The 23,469-nt window shown below is 38.7% G+C and overlaps 1 protein-coding gene across 1 annotated transcript; it reads left to right on the top strand.

The window, feature by feature from the left end:
* The first annotated feature begins 1,122 nt into the window (after nucleotides 1-1,122).
* On the top strand, nucleotides 1,123-6,194 carry foxi2 (forkhead box I2). The gene is made up of 2 exons (XM_084742431.1): nucleotides 1,123-1,975; nucleotides 3,925-6,194. Exons 1-2 carry the CDS (start codon nucleotides 1,369-1,371, stop codon nucleotides 4,521-4,523), a joined length of 1,206 nt encoding a protein of 401 aa, XP_084598557.1. The 5' UTR covers nucleotides 1,123-1,368; the 3' UTR covers nucleotides 4,524-6,194.
* Nucleotides 6,195-23,469: the final 17,275 nt, after the last annotated feature.

Below are 23,469 nucleotides of genomic sequence, written 5' to 3'. Positions count from 1 at the left end.
AATTTATATTGATCAGTAATATTCTAAATCGCTCATTAAATGATCAGTCTGTTTTTAAATAATTTGAAATCCAAACTATGTTTAAGGGTGTATCCCAATATAAAACTTTTTTGTGTCTTTTTTTTTAATACAACTTTTCTAAAACAGTTTAGGAAAAAATGTTCAGTGTAACTGAATACGCATTGATGAATATTGATTAGGAATGTAACAATATCAGAAACTCAAAATGATGAAGTAGGCAGCCATGACCTGAGCATGTGCAAAAAAATGGCATAAACTGTCTTTGGCAATGAATGTATGAATTATGTACAATCACAAATTTAAAAAAAAGATAAATAGGAGATTAAAGTTGCAGCATTTATATTTTATTCTATCTCCAGTATTGATTTATCACTGTTTTAATGTCTAAAAGAGTAAAATTAAAAATATTAAAAAGTGATTTCTCTTAAAGCAGTTCAGCCTCTCTGCAGAAAGTTCAATGTTTCAAAAATTAACTGAACAAGAAAATGCTATTCTAAAATAGCAGTGTTGCAATAAACCAGCAATATTTCATGGCTTTGTTAAATGCTGCATTCTGATTGGTCAATTACGGCACTTTAAGGTCAGTTATTTCTAAATAGCAGAGAGTTACAATGGACGCAGTTTTGATGATTGACTCTGGAGGAGCAATAAAATATTTTTTAAATCAATAAAATCATTTTTAAATCAAAATGTGAGTAGCAGTGTAATAAGCAAACCCAGCGGTTTATTTCACAGTAATGACCTGCTCACTGTACATTATCCCATTATTATCATTATTCATTTGCAAAAAAAAAAAAGACAAAACTCATGGTAAACAAAGTTCAAGATGAATTTGATTGATAGCATTAGTTTTCTCAAAAAGAATCCTGTAGATGTCATGAAATATTTCAGCCATGATAATCATGTAGGCTGATAAGCATCAGATATTGTGGCTGCCCTGTTGTAAAATTTCTTCCTGCAGTCTGAGTGTAGTTAGTTGTTTGTTGACTGACTGAGGTTATATAATCCCAGCCTGCCTCAGCCCCTCAGAGAGACTCTGCACCCAGCAGCATACTGTTGTGTCTCTCAAGGAGCTTTTGCCAGGGGAAACATTTGGGCACCACTGACCCACTCTGTGCTGAACGAGGTGGAACATGACCACACCCCCCGTTACTCCGTGTGTGTCTATTGGCTGCTGGGAATTATCTGGAGCCTGGATGTGGCTGCTGTCAAGGGTTTTATACTATTAAAACTCCCCAAACTGCTCCATCCTCCCTGACACTTGTTGCTGCTGCCTGCGCGCCACCCGAGGAAGAGAGGCCACCTGAACCGCTTCAGCATTTCCTTTGGGATTTCCCGCGGGGAGTGATGAACTCCATCGACCCTCAGTCCCATCACCAGCACCACCAGCACACCTCCCCTACCGTCGGCTCGCTCCCACCTAAAGGCGCCCAGGAGGCCCCGGACATGGCCGCTGTCTACTGCGACAACTTCAGCAGCATGTACCACCAGCAGAGCCTCCAGGGCGCACAGAGACCCGCCGGCTACGGCCTCGGGGATTACGCGTCTTCTCCAAACCCGTACCTGTGGCTCAACGGGCCGGGCGTCAACTCCTCCGCGTCCTACCTGCACGGAAACAACCCGGCGTCCTTCATCCCGCCCTCCTACGGCTCGCAGCGGCAGTTCATCACGAACTCACCTGGCTTCGGTGGGCCCGACCTGGGCTGGCTGTCCATCGCCAGCCAGGAGGAGCTGCTGAAGCTGGTGCGGCCGCCCTACTCCTACTCCGCGCTCATCGCCATGGCCATCCAGAACGCGCACGAGAAGAAGCTCACCCTGAGCCAGATCTATCAATATGTCGCCGATAATTTCCCCTTTTATAAGAAGAGCAAAGCCGGCTGGCAGAACTCCATCCGGCACAACCTGTCTCTGAACGACTGCTTCAAGAAGGTGCCGAGAGACGAGGACGATCCAGGTACCGTGAACGCACCAGGAAAAATGTTATTATAAATCATATAGTGTGGCATTTGGGTCCATTTTTTTCTCTTTAAGTCTTTATTGATTATTGCAGTATATATGCACATTGAAAACCAGCAAATAACCTCAAACAAACCCAAAAACAAAGTAATACAAAATGCAAAATATTTGTCTGGGAGTTGCATTTTTAGTCGTGGCATGTAGATAAAGTTTACTCACCTGGAAGCTTCAGTAAGGTAGAAATAAATGGAGATTAGGTGAGCATGAATTAAACGGCAACTGTTGCTGGAATCCTTAAAATTTAGAAAAGAAAAGAGAAACTTTTAGTATTGGCATGATAAATACCCACTAATTTAAGCACTTTATTTCATTGCTGACGCCATGACACTTGAATTTCACTCCTGGGATTAATACAATTTTATCTTATCTTATCTTATCTTATCTTATCTCATCTTATCTTATTTTATCTTATCGCCTAATCAGTCACATGTGTGGTCAAAAAAGTTTGATCAACAGTCAACTCCAAATAATGTTCTCTAAATGAGTATTAATTGATGCTGTGTGAGAGCCTAATATTCTAATTTATTTTAAAGCAACAAGTTATTAAAAGATGACACAAGATAACAGTGATTGTACTGTAAAATATATATATATATATATATATATATATATATATATATATATATATATATATATATATATGTATTTACATATATACATATACATATATATATGTATATATATATATATATATATATATATATATATATATATATATATATACATATATATATATATATGTATGTATATAGTGTCCAAAGTTAAAACAGAGAAATTCCAGTATGAAGAAATTCTAAAGATTTTGTTAACAACAAATGAATAAAACAAGATGATTAAAGGCTCCATATTCATGAGTGCATATATATATATACTGTACTTTAGAAAGAGTATTTTGAAAATACTACCTGAATATTAAAGTATTTTGTAAACAAAACAGTTCATGTACTTGAACATGACTGGAATGCTGAAGCTCAGCCTCAGTCTAGACTAGAATGACAGTCAGCTCATGACAGGTTTTATTGGGTGTGAATGCTTTCAGCATTTTTCTACAAAAAAACTTGTCACTATTGTTATTACGCGCATTTTTTGGCTCTCAGCTCACACATTCTTCTACACAGAAACCTCGTCCAAACTTTGAAATATTCAACTCACTTTTTTCATTTATATTCTCTGAAATATTCAAAGTTTTGAGTGAAGTTTTCCCCATTAAATGTAAACAATGAAATGTCCAAAATTGACACATTTTCACTGTTTTTTTTTTCAAGTCTTCAAGTCCTTCGTACTTTCTGCTAGAAACTCCATTCAAGCCTCAAAATATCCAACATCTTTCATTCATTTTGGCTGTCATTCAACTTTTCAAGCCAGTAATTCAGTTTACCGTCAGCTTTTCAACAAACATTAAAATATTTCACATCATTTCTATATTATTGGTATTATTCGACAGCAGTTCAGTTCAGCGTCAGCCTCTGAACAAACATTAAAATGTTCCCCATCTTTTTTTACATTTTGATATTCAAACTTTTAAATCCAGTAATCCTCTTTAGTCTCAGCTTTCCAACAGCCAGCATTCACACCCATAATTTCCTCAGAAATTGCCTTCTCTAGTTTATTATAGTTCCCCTTAACAGCAGAAAAAATACAGTCAGAAAATCTTCAAAAGAAAAGAAATAAATTATTTTTAAAAATTATATGAAAATATGGAATAGAAGTTTGATAAATTGATAATATTGTCCTCCCAGGAAAAGACTAAAAAAGGCTAAATTTAAGTAATAAGGAATAATAATTTTTGTATTTTATTATATATTACTAATCAGGTCCCACAGCGTTCTTCAGGTAAACTAAAATAATTAACTTGTGATGTGTTGTGTGTCTTATCTTCAATTACAGGAAAAGGAAACTACTGGACGTTGGACCCAAACTGTGAAAAGATGTTTGACAACGGAAATTTCCGCAGGAAAAGGAAAAGACGGTCAGACCCGAGCAGCGCGGGAGGAGCGGGGGTGGCGGCGGCGGCGACAGGAGCGGGGCCCACAAAAGTCGAGGAAGGCAGGCCGGCGGTGGCGGCCTCGTTGAAGCCTTCAGACAGCCCTCAGCTCCTGGGGCCGTCCTCGCCGGAGATGGAGGCGATGAACGAGAACCACAAGGGCTCGTCGTCCTCGCCGCCCGGACTGTCCTCGGCCGCTCCTTGTTTTAACAACTTTTACAGCAGCATGTCGACGCTCAGCTCGGGGGCCCCCAGCCGGCAGGGGTCCCTGGGACTGGTGAACGAGCTGTCAAACAGGAACATTACGGCCCTGAGCCCGTACCACCTCAACCACGGCGGGCAGGACACGGGGACGTCGGAGCACGGCGAGGGCTTGCATTTCAACCGTGGAGTGTACTACAACACGTTTGGCGGCGGGCAGAGTGGACAGTTCAACAGTCACTTCTACAACAGCTTCAGCGTCAACAGCTTGATTTATCCCAGGGAGGGGACAGAGCTATAGGACCGCAACTTCACTCTGCTTTCTCTTTTAGGGACCCGCTGCTCCGAAATCCACACAACACAACAACACAACATGCGCACGTGCACGCATTTCAGCCGGGAGGTCAGAGTGCAGGCTGGGTAGCGGCCTCTCTGCATCATGAACACGACACTTCACTGATCAGTTCACCGCAGAGATTAGAGAGCTAGGCAGCGCATTTTAGGCGATTCAACTTGACAAGCACTCGCACTGTGGAAACACCAGCTGGAAAGTCAAACAAAAAATGAGCACTTATCTTTCTACTCCTCTTGTTTTGTTTTGTTTTGTTTTAAATCACTATATCAAAGCTTCTACTTTGCTCTTAAAGCTAAAATATACCTGCAAAGTAAGACCACCATTGAACACTTCTGTCTTTTGTAACATTTTAAAAGATATTTTACATTTTTTGGCAGTTTCAGCAGAAACTTTCCCTCTTCATGTCATGTTTAAGATGTAAATGTACATTTGATATTTTGCCAAATTTAGCCTATATTTCTTTTGAGAGGCCAAATTTTTTCAGTTGATTACATACGTGGAAACTTTTCATTCATAATCGACTTAAATCTGGTAGGGCTGGGCGATATGGCTCATAAATAATATCTCTGTTTTACGCTGATATACAATACAGGCATTTTCTTTAAAAACATGCCCTAATCCTCAAACAGTGCAAACATATGATGATCTTATAGAATATTATGCATTGCTGTAGATTAAAATACCCGACAGCAGGGCCGGGCGATACAGACAAAATCAAATATTACAATATTTCTGACCAAATACCTCTATTGATGTTTATCAGTATTGCAACAATAAAGCAGAGGTGACTATTGGTGCATTCACAGAATATTAACACAATGAGATTTTTGATAAATAATCATCAGTAATGTAGTTATAATGAGCAAATGGGTACAGGCAAATATTAGAACGTATAGAACAGTCTGGTAAGAACAAAAAACTGCATCACTTCACTGTAATACAACCTTTAAAAAAATGAAAAAACACTGTATAACAGTATCCAAAATATAAGAAGATATTAGTCTCATATCACAGTATGATATCAGTATATTGCCCAGCCCTATAATCTGCCAAAGCTGCCTTCGTCAGACCGCCGTTACCTCAAAAACGACAATCATACGAGATGAAAGCGCCCTGCAGTGAAGGGTTTTTACCTGTATATTTCCAAATGCAGTAACAATTGATTTAATACCATATGATCCAACACAGGGCTTGCCTTATTTTTATATATACATATATATATCTCCTCCATGTTGACTGAAACCACAGCACTATGGCTCATGTAAATACTTTATAAATGTGTATTTTTGTAAATTATAAAGATAGTTTGTGACTATTTATGCTATTTATGCTGATAGGCATTGTTTTCTACTGTTGTCTAGTTTGATTCAAGCAGAAGTGAATGATATTAGCTTACAAAAATGCGCCGGAAACAGTATCACTAAAAACCCAGATGTCATAAATATAAATATATATATTAAAAACTATATGCTATATCATGGTTTTTCTCAGGATTCAGTGTGACAATCATTGAATGGCTTTTGTATCTATTGTCTTTTTTTTTATCTTTATACAGTGCATACAGCTTACAGGCAGTTTCAACTGTGACTATTAATAATAAATATCATGTGGTCTCTATTGTATTGTCATGCATCATTTTCAAATAGGGCATCAGTGTATTCAGGGCTTCATTATCATCTGAATGCGCACTCATAAATCAACTTTAATCTCTTATTTAATTACTTCTACTCCATTTCAGCTCAATACAGCCTCGTACAATGTGAATAAAAACAAGAAAATCCAGCTCCTGCAGACCCCTGTTTTTTTTTTTTAACTGTAAACTAGGGCTTCACGACATGGTAAAAAAAAAAAAAGTCATATTCTGATTATTTTGGCAGATAATATAGAGCTGCAACAATTAATCAGTTATTAAATTAAACACCTGCTATTATGATAATCGATTAAAAAGTTTGAGCTCCTTAAATTTGAATATTTTCTGGTTTCTTTGCTCCTTTATGACAGTAAACTGAATATCTTTGGGTTTTGAGCAAAACAAGACATTGGACATCAGCTTGGATTTTTGGAAACAGTGGTTGACATTTTTCAGCATTTTCTGACATTCAGATTTTTCAGTAATGAAAATGATCATTAGCTGCAGCTCTAGCGATATGATTCACGATTAGTGGGAATAATTTTTGCGTCACAAATATTAAAATCATGATGATGTGACATTTGTTGGGGTCCGTATCAAACAAACAAGTTTTCTTACATCTGGAGAAAAAGATTCGTAGGCTGGACGGCACTTCAGTACTTCATTTTGTCACACTGCAAAATGCAGCTTCTGCAATTTGGATATTAAACTTGGCCATGTTGTGATTTTAATATATTGTTATATTTTAATGATATTAATTATATTTTATTAGATATATTTAAGAAAATGTATCTAAAATGTCCACAATAGTGCTGCCCAATTAATCAAAAATATTGTATTAGTTTTGTAAACTAAGTGACCCTGTTCTCCAGAACTTTTTTTTTTATATTACCTTTTCATAACATGCATTATTTTCCTTAAAGACACACAATGCATCGACTCACATGAACATAATCTCTTTCAGTCATCACTTATGACCCACTAGAAGTGTGTGGTGGTGTCTGTGTGTGCAGAGACTCTGCCGTCTGTCTGTATTTCTTATTTTCTCATTATTTAGCTGAGCTCAGTTCACTTTACCAAACCCAAACGTCTGTATTTGACGTCCTGGGAATGAGACTCAGCTGTCTGATGCATTTAGGAACAGCTCGGATAAATCCTGCTGACTCTACCTGGCTGCAGAAATGTTACTCAGTATTTATAATTATTCAGTCTGACCCATTCTTCAGTAGGTTCTGTGTTTCTCACTCTGTCTATAACACCAGCTTTACTGTTCATGATGGTGATTTAAGATCAAGTTCACATCCAATTAAAACAAAGTTAATCTCTTTTCTTTCTGTCGGATCAGTGATCGGCGTCCAAGTCATGATGTTTCTCCCAGAAGACAATCTTGTTGCTGAGTCATTTACATTTTCTGTTGCTGGGAGGTGGGAACGTTGCCCACTTATTCTTACTGAATAATAAGAGCAGGTCAAAAGAGGAGCTCTGCGAATTGAAGAAATAAATTAATAGTCCTGCAAACACGGTTGTAAATGTGAGGAGCGGTCACGGTAATGATTTATTTTACAGGTCAATAATTTCCTAAGAGTTTCACAGGAGGAACTGTGTAATTTGGTACAAATCTTATGGGAAAGGGGGGCGGCGTTCAGCTGGTACACTTCCAATTAATTCCATGCTTCATTCATTGGAATTGCTCGGAGTCTTTTAGTTTGTGCACAGGTGGCTTACTGAGCAAAATGTGAAACTTTTTCTGCAGGAAAATTCAGCATATATATATACAGAGAATTGCATACTGATATGAAATTGATATTTTCATGAGTTTAGATGGAGCTTTTCTTCTAAAGAAATTCCTGTTTTCTGTACAATTCAGATATTTGTGTTGCTCAGAGTTCTGAAATAATTCTGTTTATTAATGCTCAGGATTTTCTATAGTATTACAGCTACAGTTACATTAGTTAGTTGATTAGTTGTCAACTATTAAATTAATTGCCAATCATTTTGATAATCAATAAATTGTTTTGATTCATTTATAAAAAAAAAAGTCAAAATTCTCTTGATTTTATGACTGTTTCCTGTAATCTTAATGACGATTAACATGCTGAATATCTTTGAATTGTGGGCAAATAAGACATTTGAGGACGTCACGTCAGGATTTGGGAAACAGTGATTTCAGTGATTTTTCATCATTTTATGAACAAAACAACTAATTAATTCATAGAGAAAATAATTGATCAGCCCTAATTACAAGGAACTTAGAGCTGAAATGATCAGCAAATTAATTGACTTGTTAATCAAAGTAAAATTAGTTGCCAACTATTTTAATAATTGATTATTAAGATCATCTTGAATCATTTATAGGAACAAAAAAGACCAAATTCTCTGATTCGAGCTTCTCAAATGTGAATATGTCCTGAAATCTTAATGACAATAAACATGTAGAATGTCTTTGGGTTGCAGACAAAATAAGACATTTGAGGACGTCACGTCAGGATTCGGGAAACAGTGATCATCATTTTATTACATTTTATGAACAAAACAACTAATTAATTCATAGAGAAAATGACGGAATGAAAATAATTGTTAGTTGAAGCGTTAATTACAAGATTAGAGCTGCAGAAATTAGTCATTAATTGATTTGTTTATTGAAAAATGTTTAGTATTTTGATAATAAATTAATTATTTCAGTTATTTTTTTTAAGCAAAGATATCAAACAGCTGGTTCCAGCTCTTTACATGTGAGAATTTTCTGCATTTCTTTGTCATTTATGACAGTAAATGAAAAAGCAATGAAAAGAAGCAATTTGAAGATGTCAGTTTGGGCACTTTGCATGAATTTTTCACAATTTCTTAACATTTTATAGACTAAACGATTAATCACAAACATGATCGGCAGATTAATCGTTAATGAAAGTGATTCGGTTGCAGCCCTAAAGGAGATAAACAACCCTAATTCTTATTTTTATTAAAACACATGTAAGTCAAAAATGGGAAATTTGACAACTTTTCAACTATATTCCCTCCTGTATGTTGGACAATTGATCCCTTTCTCAGAGTAAAATATCACATTTTCTAATGTTTTTTTTTAGGATTGTGACTGAAAAAAACATCACAGCTGATGTCCTCCAACATGTCTTCCAGCACCACGGGCAGAGACGAGCCGTGCGTGGAGAAGCTTCGGCACAAATCAAAAGAGAAAGTTCAAGTTTGGAGCCGAGCCAAGCTGCCGGCAAAGACACCGCACTTGACAGACGTCTTGATTCAGAAAACAGTGAAACAATGGAGGCATTGTCCTCGGCCCTTCACGCCAATCCCCATGTATCAATTAGGGACTCTCTGAACAGAGGTGAAGATATCCCCCTCAGACCGACGGGGTTTAAGCATCTCTTTTGTCTCCCTCCTCCGCCAGTGTTTGCCCCAAATTGAGAGGAGGCCATCTTGCTTTGTTCCCGCTAAGCAACGACGCATCGAGAAATTCCCCCTGCAAATATTTGCCACCCAGCGTGCAGATTAGGGACAATGATTTGATAATTTATTTAATATTCTCTCTTTAGGATTCACATCATGCATGTTTTCAAGGTACTTAAAGAGTTATGCCATGAAATTGATATGATAGTACTGTCCGTTATGGCCCTCAGTTAATTTAAATCATGTGTACAGTATTTATGGAAATAACTGAAACCTGAATTGATGGTATAACTGTAGAAACCAGCCTTGTTTCTGTTCTGTATCAGTTTTATTTACCAAATAACCTAAAGGGTAGAAACTATATTTATTATTTGATAATAAAAAAATGTTTTTCCCTTCACTGTCCTGCACTTGTGTTTAATTAATCATACTTTAATTCACTAATTAATGCTCGTGAATTTGTCTCTTCATGACCACAGCTTCACAGGAGAAGACTCACTCTGTTGTGATCTGTCATGTGCACAGAGGAACCCCGATCCACTGCTCACGATTTGGACCAGTTGACAATTATTTCACCATTTTTCGACAGTTGCAGAAGGCCCTGTTCTCTTCTTCTGGATAATGATTTATCAAGTGTGACACTAATTGATGCATATTTTGTGTACACCATAAAAATATTTAAAATTATAATTACTAAGGACACTGACTTGTCTAATTATACAGCCATTCATTTTTGGAAGAATAGTTATGAGCTACGATGAAACTCTTTAGAATTATTCCCACTTAAAGCTGAAGACATGTTAAATATTTTGGTGAGTGATAGCTGTTGCTAGCTAGTTGCTATGATTTCCAGGAAATCACGGGATTTGTCTGGATAGGTCAGAGAGTGAGGGAGGAAGCCAGTGAACATGACTAATCTTAATGTGAATAAAACTTTAATAGCCCCATTACCTCGTTCATGAACATGATTTCTGCCTGAGTCACGTCAGACAGATTATAATCAGCTATGGACGGTTGTTTAAAAGTGAAAAAAACAGAGTCAAATGATTCCAAACTACAGCACGACATCATCAAACTACATCTGTTGTTCTTGTTTTAATGTGAGGGACCCCTTGCTGCAGGATGTGCATACTGTGCATTATTTTTTTTTTCTCTGAAAAGAGAAGAAAACATATTCACAGTGTGTGTTGGATGCAGCGTGGGCTCCTTTAGTTAACTCTTTAAAAATAAATTGGATAAATTCTTGCCAACAAAGGCAGGTGCCGGACCAAAAGATGACAACCATGAAAAAAAAAGTGGAAAAAGGAGACCCTAAATGCAATCATCCACACGTGACAGTTTGAACTTCTGCTCTTCAGACTTTAGTTATACCTGTGGTCAGCAACCTGCGGCTCCACAGCGACATGTGGCTCTCATGCCGCTTTCCAGTGGCCCCCTGTAGCATCTGCAAAGAATTATATGGAATGTCATTTTTCTACACTCTTCAATTGCAAACATGGGTTTTAATATTTTGTCAACGAAAACGTGCATCATTGCCTACGTCTATGGCTCGGGACCACTTCCTCAAAATTTTTCCGGAGGTTAGTCTCCCAGAATGCCAAATCAAAAACTAGAGAATTTAATAATTGTGGCTCTGGAAAGACTTTCTTTTTTTGGTGAGCAGCAGCTCAAAATGTCACCTTTGGCTGCACTAATAAATACATTAAATGAAGCATCAATATGTGGACCTGCTTTTTTCATGGATTTATACCCTGTATCAGAAAACTTTTAATTAATTTTTCAGTCTGAAGTATGACTTTCGTTGCCTGTGAGGCATTCGTCTGCACTCCAGTGCCATCATGACTCGTGAACGACAGTCCGATGACCCAGATCTGACTGTAGAGGTCAGACTCGGTCGTATGCATTGCACAGGCGGTCCAAAACTTTTCCACTCTGGCAGACTGCACCAGCGCTGTCTGCTGAATGAGAACCCCTGCTGCCAAGTGTGAGCTTCTCAATTAGAGGCGATCCACTGACCCGGGCTCTGTTTGATCACCTTCTTTTGCGCCTGGAACATCAGGCACCCCGTCCTAATTTGGCACCCGCGCGGCTCTATCGGGTGACATTTGAAAAGCGCCATTGTTGGTCCGGCTGGGAAGCAGGTTGAACACGGGACCGCCGGCGCTATTTCAGTGGGCGACAGGATACTGTAGGTTCACGTCCTCGAACGACCCCACAGGACCCCCCAACCCAAATTGTTCCTCTGATAATAGCCAGTGAACAGGTGACGCCTTGCTAATGAGAAACATCTTAGAGGGAGCATGGAAAGCCACTGATTGTTCTTGTCAGCATGTTTCACGTGAAGGGCTGCAGATCAGCTTCATCAAGGATGTCTGACTGTGATGTTAAATAAGGACAGCGGAGTGATGTTGTCATACGAGTGGCTCATTTCAGGACACGGACGTCAGTCAAACCAGGACAAACTACAGAGTTTGACACGTTCTGTTGTTCAGAGACGGGGTTGGGTCAGATTACTTTGAAATGTAGTCAGTTACTGAATGCAAATTACTGAGCAGTTTTTGCAATCAGTAAAGTAATCCACTGGATTAGATGTCTTTTAGATTATTTCCAAATTAAAGATTGCACCTTGCATTCTTTATTTTTTATTTTATTTAAAGACATAATCAGCAATGTAATCTAGAAATCTTCGACAATGCAATAATCTAATTACACAATTTTTCAGTTGTAATCTGATTAGTTTTACTTACTACTTACTATACTTACCTTTTTTGTAATCTGATTACCACCTAAACCTGTTTAGAGATTATCACATTCGGTACATACAGAATATACGCTTTGAAAACAGAATCTAAACTGCAGTAAAAGTCTCACATTGAAATGACTGAAATTAAATTTAATCACAAACAACCCAAGAAAATCAAGGTTGATGCTGGTGGAAGCAAGAGTTAACAGAACTTCACCTCCCAGAACCAAATATCTCGATGGCTTTAATTTGCAGAACTCATGATCAGCTCAACAGTCAGTCTGTGTGATGTTTTATAGAACTATACCAAAGGAAAGATGAGGTATTAAAAAAGGACCTGTTTGAGTTTCACTATTTGCTTTTGTTTTGTCACATTCTGTTGGTAGAGAAGCGACACTGACTGACTCTCGGGTGTCTCACCTGGGTGGAATGGGATAATCTTATCTGCTGCAGCCCTAATTTGTGCTTTCGCCTTAACAAATGATAGAAATTTACAAAAAAAATCCTTTATTTCAACAATGTAGCTGAATCCTTGAGATCTTTTTGGCATCTTCTTATTGCACTGAGGTGTGCCTGTTCATCACCTATTTGAATACCAAAATAATTAGTATAATGTTGAAATCATCGCATCCTAGTGCTTGAGTCACTTAAAGGACCAGTGTGTATGATTTAGTGGCATCTAGTGGTGAGCTTGCAGATTGCAAACACCTCACCTCAGTCTCCCCCTTCAAGCGTGTAAGAGAACGTACAGTAGATGCAACAAAAATGCGAAAATTTTCATTACTTTATTGCAGGTTTTCTCATTACAAGTTAACAAGTTCACTACTTATTTCATTCATCCTGCCGCATTCATACAGTTTTTGTTTCTGCAGAGTGAAAGAAACAAGGGTCGGGGTGATTCTAGAAACATTGTTGTGCAACTAAGTAGCAACCGCTGAGGCTGAAAAATGAAGCCAAAGCAGAACTGATAAAAACTGCAGTTCATCGATTGGCCACTCAAGGCTGGCTCAAAAAGCGAGTCCATCTCCACAGAGCCCCAATATTAGAATTCCCCACTTTACAGCCTGGTACGAAAAACGATTTCGGGCTCCATTGCTAATTTCCCTGTTCATGACAACTTTACAGGGGTGAATTTTTGTATAACTCACCAGTTTAAATTATTTTAGGGCTTAAAGTTAGGCAGAATTAAGGGCACACTCTGTCCTCTTTTTCACTCCGTATTCCCCAACTTTACACTGTTCTATTTTCAAATGAAGCATGTATGCAACAGTAAAAGTTTTAACAGGCATAACAGGATTTGCTCACTTCAGCACAAAATCCAAAAACAGCAAAGATACACAAAATAAAACAGACACAAAGTACTTCAAGAAACAGTGGTGGAAGTAGAGTTCGGATCCTTTACTTAAGAGTGAAAGGAGAAATACCATATTGTTAAAGAAGGCCCTGCATTTAAAATGTTACTGAAGTAAAGGTACATATCAGCAAAATGTAGTTTAAATAACCAAACAAAAGACAAAGTACGAAATGCAGAAAAATTCATTTTTTCTTTTGTAGTCAGTGGAGGTTGAGCTAATTTTAACTTTTCTCTTTAACTTATCTGTAAATTTTAATCTAACATAGTTTAATCTGTTTTGCATTTAAATCCTGTAAAGTACCAGCAGCAACTATAGCTGTGAAACAAATGTAGTAGTAAAAAATAAAGTTTAGAAAAGTTTTCTACTGAACTGTAGCAGACTGGAAATATGAAGCTGCATAAAAATGAAAAAGTAAACTAAAAGTAGCTCAAAAGTTTAAGCAGAAATACTAAATGTACTTGGATACATTCCATTACTGACTTTGAGACTTGTTGCTCATATGCTCTTTCCTTTATGTTCCATTATAACTTTTTTCTAGTAAAGAAGTGGAGGACTGAGAGTCGGGGTGTGTGTAGGAAAACATCTTGATGGGTTGTGTCCTGGAGGAGGTTGAAGCTTGGGGGGGGGCGGTCGGGCAGGGTGGGGAGGGTCGATCGCGGGGTGGCTTGGGGGGGTCCTGAGTATGATTTGATCCTGGAAGGCTCAATTAAGTGGTTCGTTTACCCCTCGTGTGGAGCTGGTGAATTGGAGCCAGGTCAGCTCCGGGTTGAGGTGTTGTTCATTATTTTTCCGCCTGTCGGATCCCATGAGCGGCCGCTGGAGACGGTGGCTGCTCGGCGGCCGAGGAGCAAAGGGCCTGCCGGTGGGGTACGTCAAACACACTCAAAGCCTCTCCCCTTGCCTGGGGGATTATGATCAACAAAGCATGTCCCACACCTGCACCGGCCAGCACAATGGAAACTCCGCGGGCCAATGGAGACGCAGGGAGAGACCAGTTATTAGAGTCCCCCACCAATGAAATGGATTACATTAACCCCTTCTGTTGTTGTTCCTCCTGGAGCTTAAACATCGAACTGACAGACTCCACATCCCATTCAGAAAAAATCCCAGTAACACTTTGTTACAACAGCTTTATTCCGGTTTATCCACCAATGGGGAAGTCTTGTGTCTCCACTGTTAAACTGTGTGATGACTTGGTGAAGTGCTGTAAAGCTGTGCTGAAACTTCGCCTGCCTGGTTTTACTAACAGGACTTACTGTTGTTGGTACAAAGTACTGAAGAAAGGTGGTAAGAAAAGTAGAAAGTAAGCAGGAAAAGGACAAACTTTATTTATTTTTTTCTGTTTATTACTCATCAAAAAACAACTTAAGTTATGAATTTGCAGCTGGTAACTTTTTTTTGTCAGATAACTGTTTATTATTCCACATGCTGCATATTGTAGAGTGACCTAGATTAGTCAGAAAAGATATTTATTAGCATTAACACTGATAATAAGTCAGGTAAAGTTATATTTTATTGGGTTTTAGGGAGTGTACTGCTGCAGCAACAAGTGCAACAGGAACAAAATTGCTCTGAAATAAAAAGTTTCAAACTGTTTCAGCAAACCAGGACAGAAACATGAATTTTTACTAACATCATCCAGATGCTACGACACGGACGACAACAACAACAATCCTACCCTACCATTTGTAGCATCCATGTTGTTTCCACTTTGCATATCAAGAATACACAGCCTGGTCTCATTGGCAACTTGTTACATACTGGAAATTTGTCGATTCATACAAAATGCACAGTAAAATGCAATTAACCGCACCAGGCTTTCAAGTAACCTACATGTAAACCCATCGGTGACGCCCCAGGGTGTTGACGTAGTATAAAGAGGGAGAAAGTCTGCATCAGGAGGAGGAGAGGTGGATTGATGGTTCAAATAAACACCGGACATTCACACAAAAGACCGAGGTTCGTGTCCCATGTGAAACCCAAAAGCTGTAAGTTACATATTGTTGCGTGGATCACAGCATATGACTTTTGTCTTGCAAGTACATAACATAACATAGTTACTGGACCCCCAAACATGGTCTTATCTTAAATCTACCCAGGTAGTTTTTGTGTCAAAACCTAACCAAACCATGAGCATTTCACAGCCACGTGTAAAAAACAGCCTGTGCCTGTTTGTGATGTTTCCAGTCAGGATGTTTTCTATCGCTCCTTTCACTAAACTACACTGCAGAGCTGCTATGCAGGTTTATTCATTGGTTTGCACATGCAGCACCGCATGCATAAAAAAATATTTTGAACTGATGATTGCAACTGGCAATGTATAGATAAGGGCTGTCATTAACGTGGCCAAAATAATGAACGATAAAGACATTATCACAAAATCAAATCTTATCATAACACGATCAGTCAAATTCAACTTTATCTTTGTGTCTTTTTTGGCAAATGTATTACACTCAAAATACAAGCACAGGGAGGTGGACAGAGAGTCTGTAACTATAACTGTACAAAAAGTATGTTTTAACAGGCCCTCTTAACACAATATTATCATCATATTATGTCGCAACACCCCAAGTACAGATCGACAGAAGATAACCTTACTTGAAAGAATAATGAGTGCAGTTATTTAAGAAACATCTCGTCCAACTGAAATGTTGATAAGACAATTGTTTGGACAGTCGTCTAATAACTTAATGGCTCATGAGACCAGATGTGATCAGATCTGATTAATCGGAGCGGTGATTAATGATCACAATGTATGTTTGATTCACAATAATTAATTAGAGCAGCGTGTCACAAGAAGTTAGGAAAATTAAAGGCCTAGAGGCTGTCAGTCTTAATCAGAGGGAAACGTGTGACTAATGGCCAGAATATATATGTCATATATGTGCACTTTATTTTACATTACACTAATAAGATGTAACAAACCGTAATCTGTATCAAATTAAACAAAAGCCAGAAATAATATGTTCTTTATTGGACAGTATTAGACCCTTTATAAGACTTTCTTAGAGAGTAATTAGGGACACATTGCAACAGAACTGTAGAGTGTGTCCTAAATGATCCTCTAATAAAGTCTAATAAGGGTCTAACTGTGGAGAATAATACACATTAGTTTACAGCACAGTTCTGCTGTAAAGTGTTGCAAATTACAAAGCAGTAACAAAACCAAAAGTACAAAACTACCAAGAAGTTGAAAAGGTCTGTTATTGAATGATAAATCTCATATGTACAGCATTTGAAAATGTATTAAATGATAGTGTAGACATTTTTTGTGCCTCATTTGACGTTGTTTTGTCTGGCAGAGCTATTTGTTGAATAAAGAAACTTAAACTTAAATTTAGAATGAAAAAAGTGAGGAGGAAAAGAGAATAACATATTACGAAAATGGACAAAAAACATGTTTTGTATTTGTTAATTATGAATGAGCGATTGAAGGAAAATGCACAAAATGTGCAACCCCACTTTTAACTTAAAATGCTTCTGCTTCACTGCTTTGATAAAATAAGAGAAGTCAGCCATGACTTAAGCATGCAGAAAATTAATCTTTTGCAATGAATGCTTGAGTTACGTACAACTTTCAAGACAAAAACAACAGCAGAAAGTAAGTAATTGACTATATAATATCACAGTATGTATTGTCACAGTCTGGTGACAATTGAGACATTTTTTTACTGCGATATTTGATATATTATTACATCACTACTGATCACCCTGATTACCCTTAATTACAGTGGGAAATAATACACTTTAGTTTGCAATACAGTTCTGTTGTAATGTGTCTGTAATTACACTGTAATAAATTATAATAAGGGTCTAATAATGACTCCTAAAGAACATATTATTTCTAGTTTTTGTCTAATTTTGTAGTGTACTGTAAAATAAAGTGTGACTCAATATGCTTTTGAAAATCAGCACAATGTGGTTTGTGGTTAATGGACTGAAATCCTGCAGGATGGTCCTTAAAGCTCATTCTTCTTTAACACTCGGTGTAATCTGCTCTGGGTAAGAGCATCATCTGATCGAGTCAGCTTAGACCTAAATGTCATTAACCACGCAGCCATACTGTATACCGCGCTGTTTTGCTGTAAATAAGGATATTATTCTTCCATATTCTTAGTGTCCTGTTTCTCAGACTGTATCAACATGTAAACAGCGTTGTTTACCCAAAACCGTGCAGTGGTAACGTAGCCTGTGAGTGTGTTTGGGGTTTGTTTCAGATGTGTTTTGGAACAACAGAGCGGGAGGATACTCAAATATTTTCGACGAAGGAGGGTGTCAGTCCCCAGGGAACCCGTCATGGACGAATTAGACCGAAGCTCAGAGGAATGCACGTTGCTGCCCTCGTCCTCACCCCCCTCCTCCCCTCATCCCCTCCATCCCTTCCACACACACACACACACACACTCCCTCCTTCTCTCTTTTCTCCTTTAATTGGGCCCGTTTTCTGGCACCTCTCCAGATCACACTGTCACTTTACACTGCGTAATAAGCTATTAGCCCCAGCCGGACCGGGCTCCGCCGCCACCCCACGCTAATCGACATGGACATGGTCATTGTGTGGGACTGGGACTCAGGACAGCACAGTCCAGCTATTGTTATGGCCTGGACCTCGGAGCCCTGGACGCCGAGGTTGAGGCGGGGGAGGAGGGGAAGGTGTGGGGTGTGGGGGGGATAAACAGAGGGGGAGATCAAGGAGAGGTGAACTCATTCTCACTGCCCCCTAGGAAACAACAAAACAAACTGTAACACCTTTGGTTCAGTTATCTTGCTTTGGCAAAAATATGACTTTCTGCCGTGTCCCAAAACAATGGAGCACCTGTTAGAAAATTAGACCCCCCCATCAGCTGGACCTACTGCAACAATTAACAATTCAACTCATCCTTAACGCAATTATCGGCTCAATTTTTTGCCAGTTGGAAATGTTTCTCCAGAGTTAGAGACATAGATGAACTTTTAAAAACTTTTGAAGAGTCACATTGAGCAAGATTTTTGTCTGCAAAAGGACAAAAACATCCCTAAGCACTTTTGTGCATTTGCTCACATTTTTAAAACAGTTAGTCTTCGTAGTGATCGCAAATGAAAATAAAAAAAAGTGCTGTAAGTTTAACAGCGGTAGCTTGCAAATATTTAAGCATATAACACACACAAAATTGTAAACTTGAATTTGACACATCCTGTGAGGCTGTGCTTAGGTGGATAAGTGCTTGAGCTAAATGCTAAATTCAATATCTCCACAATGCTGATGATAACATGCTAATTCTCTCCATGTATGAAGTATTTATGCATGCAATATTAGTATGCTAATATAAGGTTTTGCAACTATTTGGTCATGACTGAAAATGTTGAACAAGTAGGCTAAAATTTGAACAAGATGATGACACAGTGGATCACCAACGTTATTACAGTTCATCCAGTGCCACCACGAGGTTCACAAGTGTAAACCTCATGGTGGCACAGGATAAAAAGTCAGGGCATCACAGACAAAGTTATTTGGATTCACTGATCATGTACAAAAAACCATGACAATCCATTGTGATATATTTTAGTCTGGACCAATGCGGCGAGCCGATCAACTGGCTGACCAAGCGACGTTTTCATTCACAGATGTTGGCCTTTTCACACCTACCTCGTTTTCGGTTTGAGACGACCCAGAATAACAGGTGCGAAACTGACCACAATAGCGGTGGTCTCAGTCTGGAACAAATATGAACTGTGGTTCAGTTTGTTTCTCACGTGCAAACGTTTATTTTGGATGGGTCGGATTTTCGGAACAGTTCCTGAAAGTTCTGGCTGGTTATCATCCGATCTGGACAAAGGAAAGACAACGCAACAAAACAAAATGAGCTGCGTTTGCACATGGGGAGAGGAGGAGACCAGTGTTTAATTAACATTTTGTCATACAACTTTATAAAGAGACAGTTGGAAAAAATTCAAAAACACTTCCAAGTTATTTTCCATGAGGATGAAGGGGAGAGGAACTGAACTGAGCTGACAAATGCCGGGGTCAGACGCATGCCCGTCTACGAACCAATCAACTGCCCTGCCATTCTTCATCACTCTATAGTATCCTGATGCTTTATTGAAAACATATACACATTTTAAAATTTTGGAAATGACAAAAACATAGACTATTTTAGCTCACTTCATAAATAAGTGCATTTAGATTTTTCCTCTCATCAGGAGGTAAAATACACATTTTGAAATGTTTTTTAAAAGATATACTGCAGATATAGATTTTAAATTTGCAGAGAATTTATTTGGGGACCCCCAAAAAAAGATTCCCACCTGTCGCTCCTGTCCCAGTCTTTGGGAATGACTGCTTTAGAGGCATACAGGTCTCTGTCATGTCACTGACACTTAGCCTGCAGAGCCAAATATTTTTGTGTTAACTTGATCATCTGTTTTTTTCTTTTTTCTTATCAAGAATTCTGTATTTTACACGTCAAAAAAAAAATCCTGCCAGCCTGAATCATTATAGCCTTTCCAGTATATCATGACACAGGGGAGGCTACCCAAAGAAATAGTATTTCATTTTTAATTTTTGAGAACGCTTTGTTATACTAATAATAGATAATAAAGCAACTATGCTGTTCTCTTTTTACATATATTTGCTCCACACACCTGCAGTGTTTATTTCTCCTGCAGATCTTTGATCAAACTGAATTTAATACGAGTGCAGCTCTGCCCTGCGTGATGTGACTGAGGAGGAACCTTCCTAAACCACGTTACATCTCTTGAACAAGTCCCAACACCTCCAGGCCGAAAATTAAGGGGTTAGATGAGGCCTTGGCGCTGCAGCCTGTCTGAGGAGCTAATACTTGCACACAGCCTTGGCAGGGAGGGAGGGAGCTGTATTTTATGTTGGGGATGTACAGACTTCACCTTCATCGCCGAGCGTCAATCTCTCATTTGTCACCAGGAGGAGATTCTGAAGCTCTGCTGCTGCAGGACTGATATACGGCACATAAATCACATGTGAGGAAGTCTGTTGATAGGAACAGTGCTTAATTACCCTGCTGGAAACCCAAATACTGAAGGCTTTTTTTGGGGGGGGGGGGGGGGTTGTGTTTCGGGATATCAAAGATGTCAGTCTGTTCATGTGTGTGCTTAGAGGAATGCTGCAGGGGAAAGAGGGCAGGCTGGGACAGAGCTGTGAACAGGTGCATGATGGGGTGGGAGTCCAGGGAGGAGCCCCTGCGGTTCGGTGTGAGATTGGCACTGGGAGCGTGTGTGTGGTTGGAGCTTGTGGTGCAGGTAGGGGGGTTTTAACTTCCACAACTTGAACTAGACACTCAACGTCTTCACGAACTTACAGAATTTTGCTGAAAAAGTGTGTTTGTCAAGTGGATTTTGTGCAAACTTTTAAATTCAATCAATCTATCTATCTATCTATCTATCTATCTATCTATCTATCTATCTATCTATCTATCTAGCCATGTTTCCATCTAGTTGTCAACCTAATTTCAATGAAACTTTTGAACTGTTGCTGCAAGACAAATAAGAATGCCACTTAACTGGTACGGACTAAATAAACTAGGCTACACAAAGTGCAGTTTCATCAAACGTATGGAAGTCAAACATATAGTCAAACGTATCAAATATGGAGTTAATTATACTCTGGATAGAGCCATGTCCCTTACACTTAACTTTAAGTTGACATAAAACACAATAGTTGATGTAAAATTGTTGTGTTTTTAAATCAAAAGTGTCAAACAAACAAATGAAATGGTTGCCATTTTGTGTCAGGTATTTTGGATTTTTAGCTAAAATTCTATCTTAATTTATATGCTGAATTAACTAAAATTACTTATGAATTAAATATTTTGCGGTTTTCATTCATCATTCTGTCTCAGCGCTGCTGTATGTGAAAATGTCTCTTCAATAATGTCATAAAATCAAAAATAGCTGCCTTTAATTTGCACAATTAATCGATGCAGGACGTTTTGCCACTCAGTCCGATTGAGGGTGCGTGCCCCGGTGTTCTGTTTAGTTAAGTTTAGTTTAAGTTTAGTTAAGATAATGTGCCATAAAGTGATCATCCCGAGGCTGTGAGTCCTCTGCAGTGACCAGGGGTCCAACTCCCTCCTGCAGTCCTTTGCTGCATGTTGCCCCCCCCCAAACTCTCTCCTCCTTCAGCTACCCAGTTCACACAGAGTACAGCTGCAGCTGTCTGGATCAAACGTTATGTCTGTGGTGATAGCAACATGATTATGAAACTTTTTGTGTAACCAAATTATTGCAAATGTATCTGAACAAGTTTCCTCCCTTTTTATTTTATTCTGCCTAAAATACTGGAAAATTTGACATTAAGTGGAAGAGAGAATATTAATTTGCATTTGTTTAAGCAATTTTCAATGCAGAGAAAGAGGTATTACTTGAGTGTAGGGTACTTTAGTGTGAATACTGAATCATTCATGTAGGCGATGCAGTTCATAGTATGTAGTAGACAATATCTTAATATGTAAGAACAGGAGGAAGAGGAAGGAGAAGAAGAAGAAGAGGCTTCATTTAATCACAGTGGCAACAGCTTCTTCTTCTTCTCCTCTTGGAGCGAAAACAGTTAATCAGTCACGTGAGTTAAATGTTTTCTTCATCAGAATATATTCAGAAAGAACACTCCCTAAGCACATAAACTTTTTTCTGAAAGAGGTAAAAAAAAAGTTTTAGTGAAATTGTGGCCTTTTTTAAATATTAAATTCTTCAATACAATTCAATACTTCAAAATGAGCATAAAAATACATTGATGGAAGCACATTTTATTTCTGTCTATCTGTTTGTCTGTCTATCTACTTACACACTTACACACACAACCTTCCTGCCTCCACCCTCTAATCCAGCCCCCTCTGAGCTCAGGGTCCGGGGTAAAGGTTCATCCAGAGGGCGGAATAAGCCTCCATGGCAAAGTAAGGCATGAGGGGGTGGTTGGGTATTCAGTAGGGTGGAGTGAAGGGGGGGTGTAAATTGGTGGGGTGTGTATGAGTTTGTATGTGTGTGTGTGTGTTTTCAAGAAAATTGTTGGGGAGGGGCTGTGAGAGCATCATTCCTGATGGTTACAAGGAGGCACAATGGTGGAGTTAGGTTGTGTGTGTGTTGGAGGTTCACTGGTTCTGAGGTTCCTCACACACATTTGTCTGGGTTCACTGCTCCGAGTGTCAGCTCGGAGGTCACGGCCGAGCTGCCGGCCCGCTCCTGGATGCGGCGGCTGACTGAGGTCACAGGTTCTGGAGGGAAAGAAGACAACGAAGGAGCAGAGAGCAGCTGTCTGAAGTTACACCACGAGATAATTTCAGGGAATCCAAGAAACACAGAGCCCTTAAACAAACGGGGTGATGCTAATACTCAGTTTTATTAGAACTGGTGGTTTGTATGGTTTGTGAAAATGTTAACCACACTAGTTTAAAAAGAATTTAGAGTAGGGAACGGTGCTGGGTAAAAATTTTAAAACCTGAGAGATCCTCCCAACCATCGTGTGGCCATTTAGCAACAGAACAGCCTGTAGTTTATCATGTTTAAACTCTTTAAGTATAGTATAATATTGTCAAGTACGGTCTTCAAATTCATTTTCAGATTTGAATGTATAGCCATTGCTTTCGATGCTGGAGTAAAGTACCATGTTACAGTAATATATTACTTTAAGGGGAGACACAGTAATATAGAGAGCATCACATTTTGTTCCACCTAGATTGCAAGATGCAGATAGGCTAAAAACATTTATTCTGTACCTTTTTATTGGGCACTAACGGCACGTTCCTGCATGGACTG

Source organism: Lutjanus erythropterus, chromosome 18 (assembly GCF_056507025.1).
Source record: "Lutjanus erythropterus isolate fLutEry1 chromosome 18, fLutEry1.hap2, whole genome shotgun sequence".
In the NCBI taxonomy this organism is placed as follows: domain Eukaryota; kingdom Metazoa; phylum Chordata; class Actinopteri; order Lutjaniformes; family Lutjanidae; genus Lutjanus; species Lutjanus erythropterus.
Note: the sequence above shows the minus strand (reverse complement) of the source record. Positions and strands in the feature narration are given on the sequence as shown.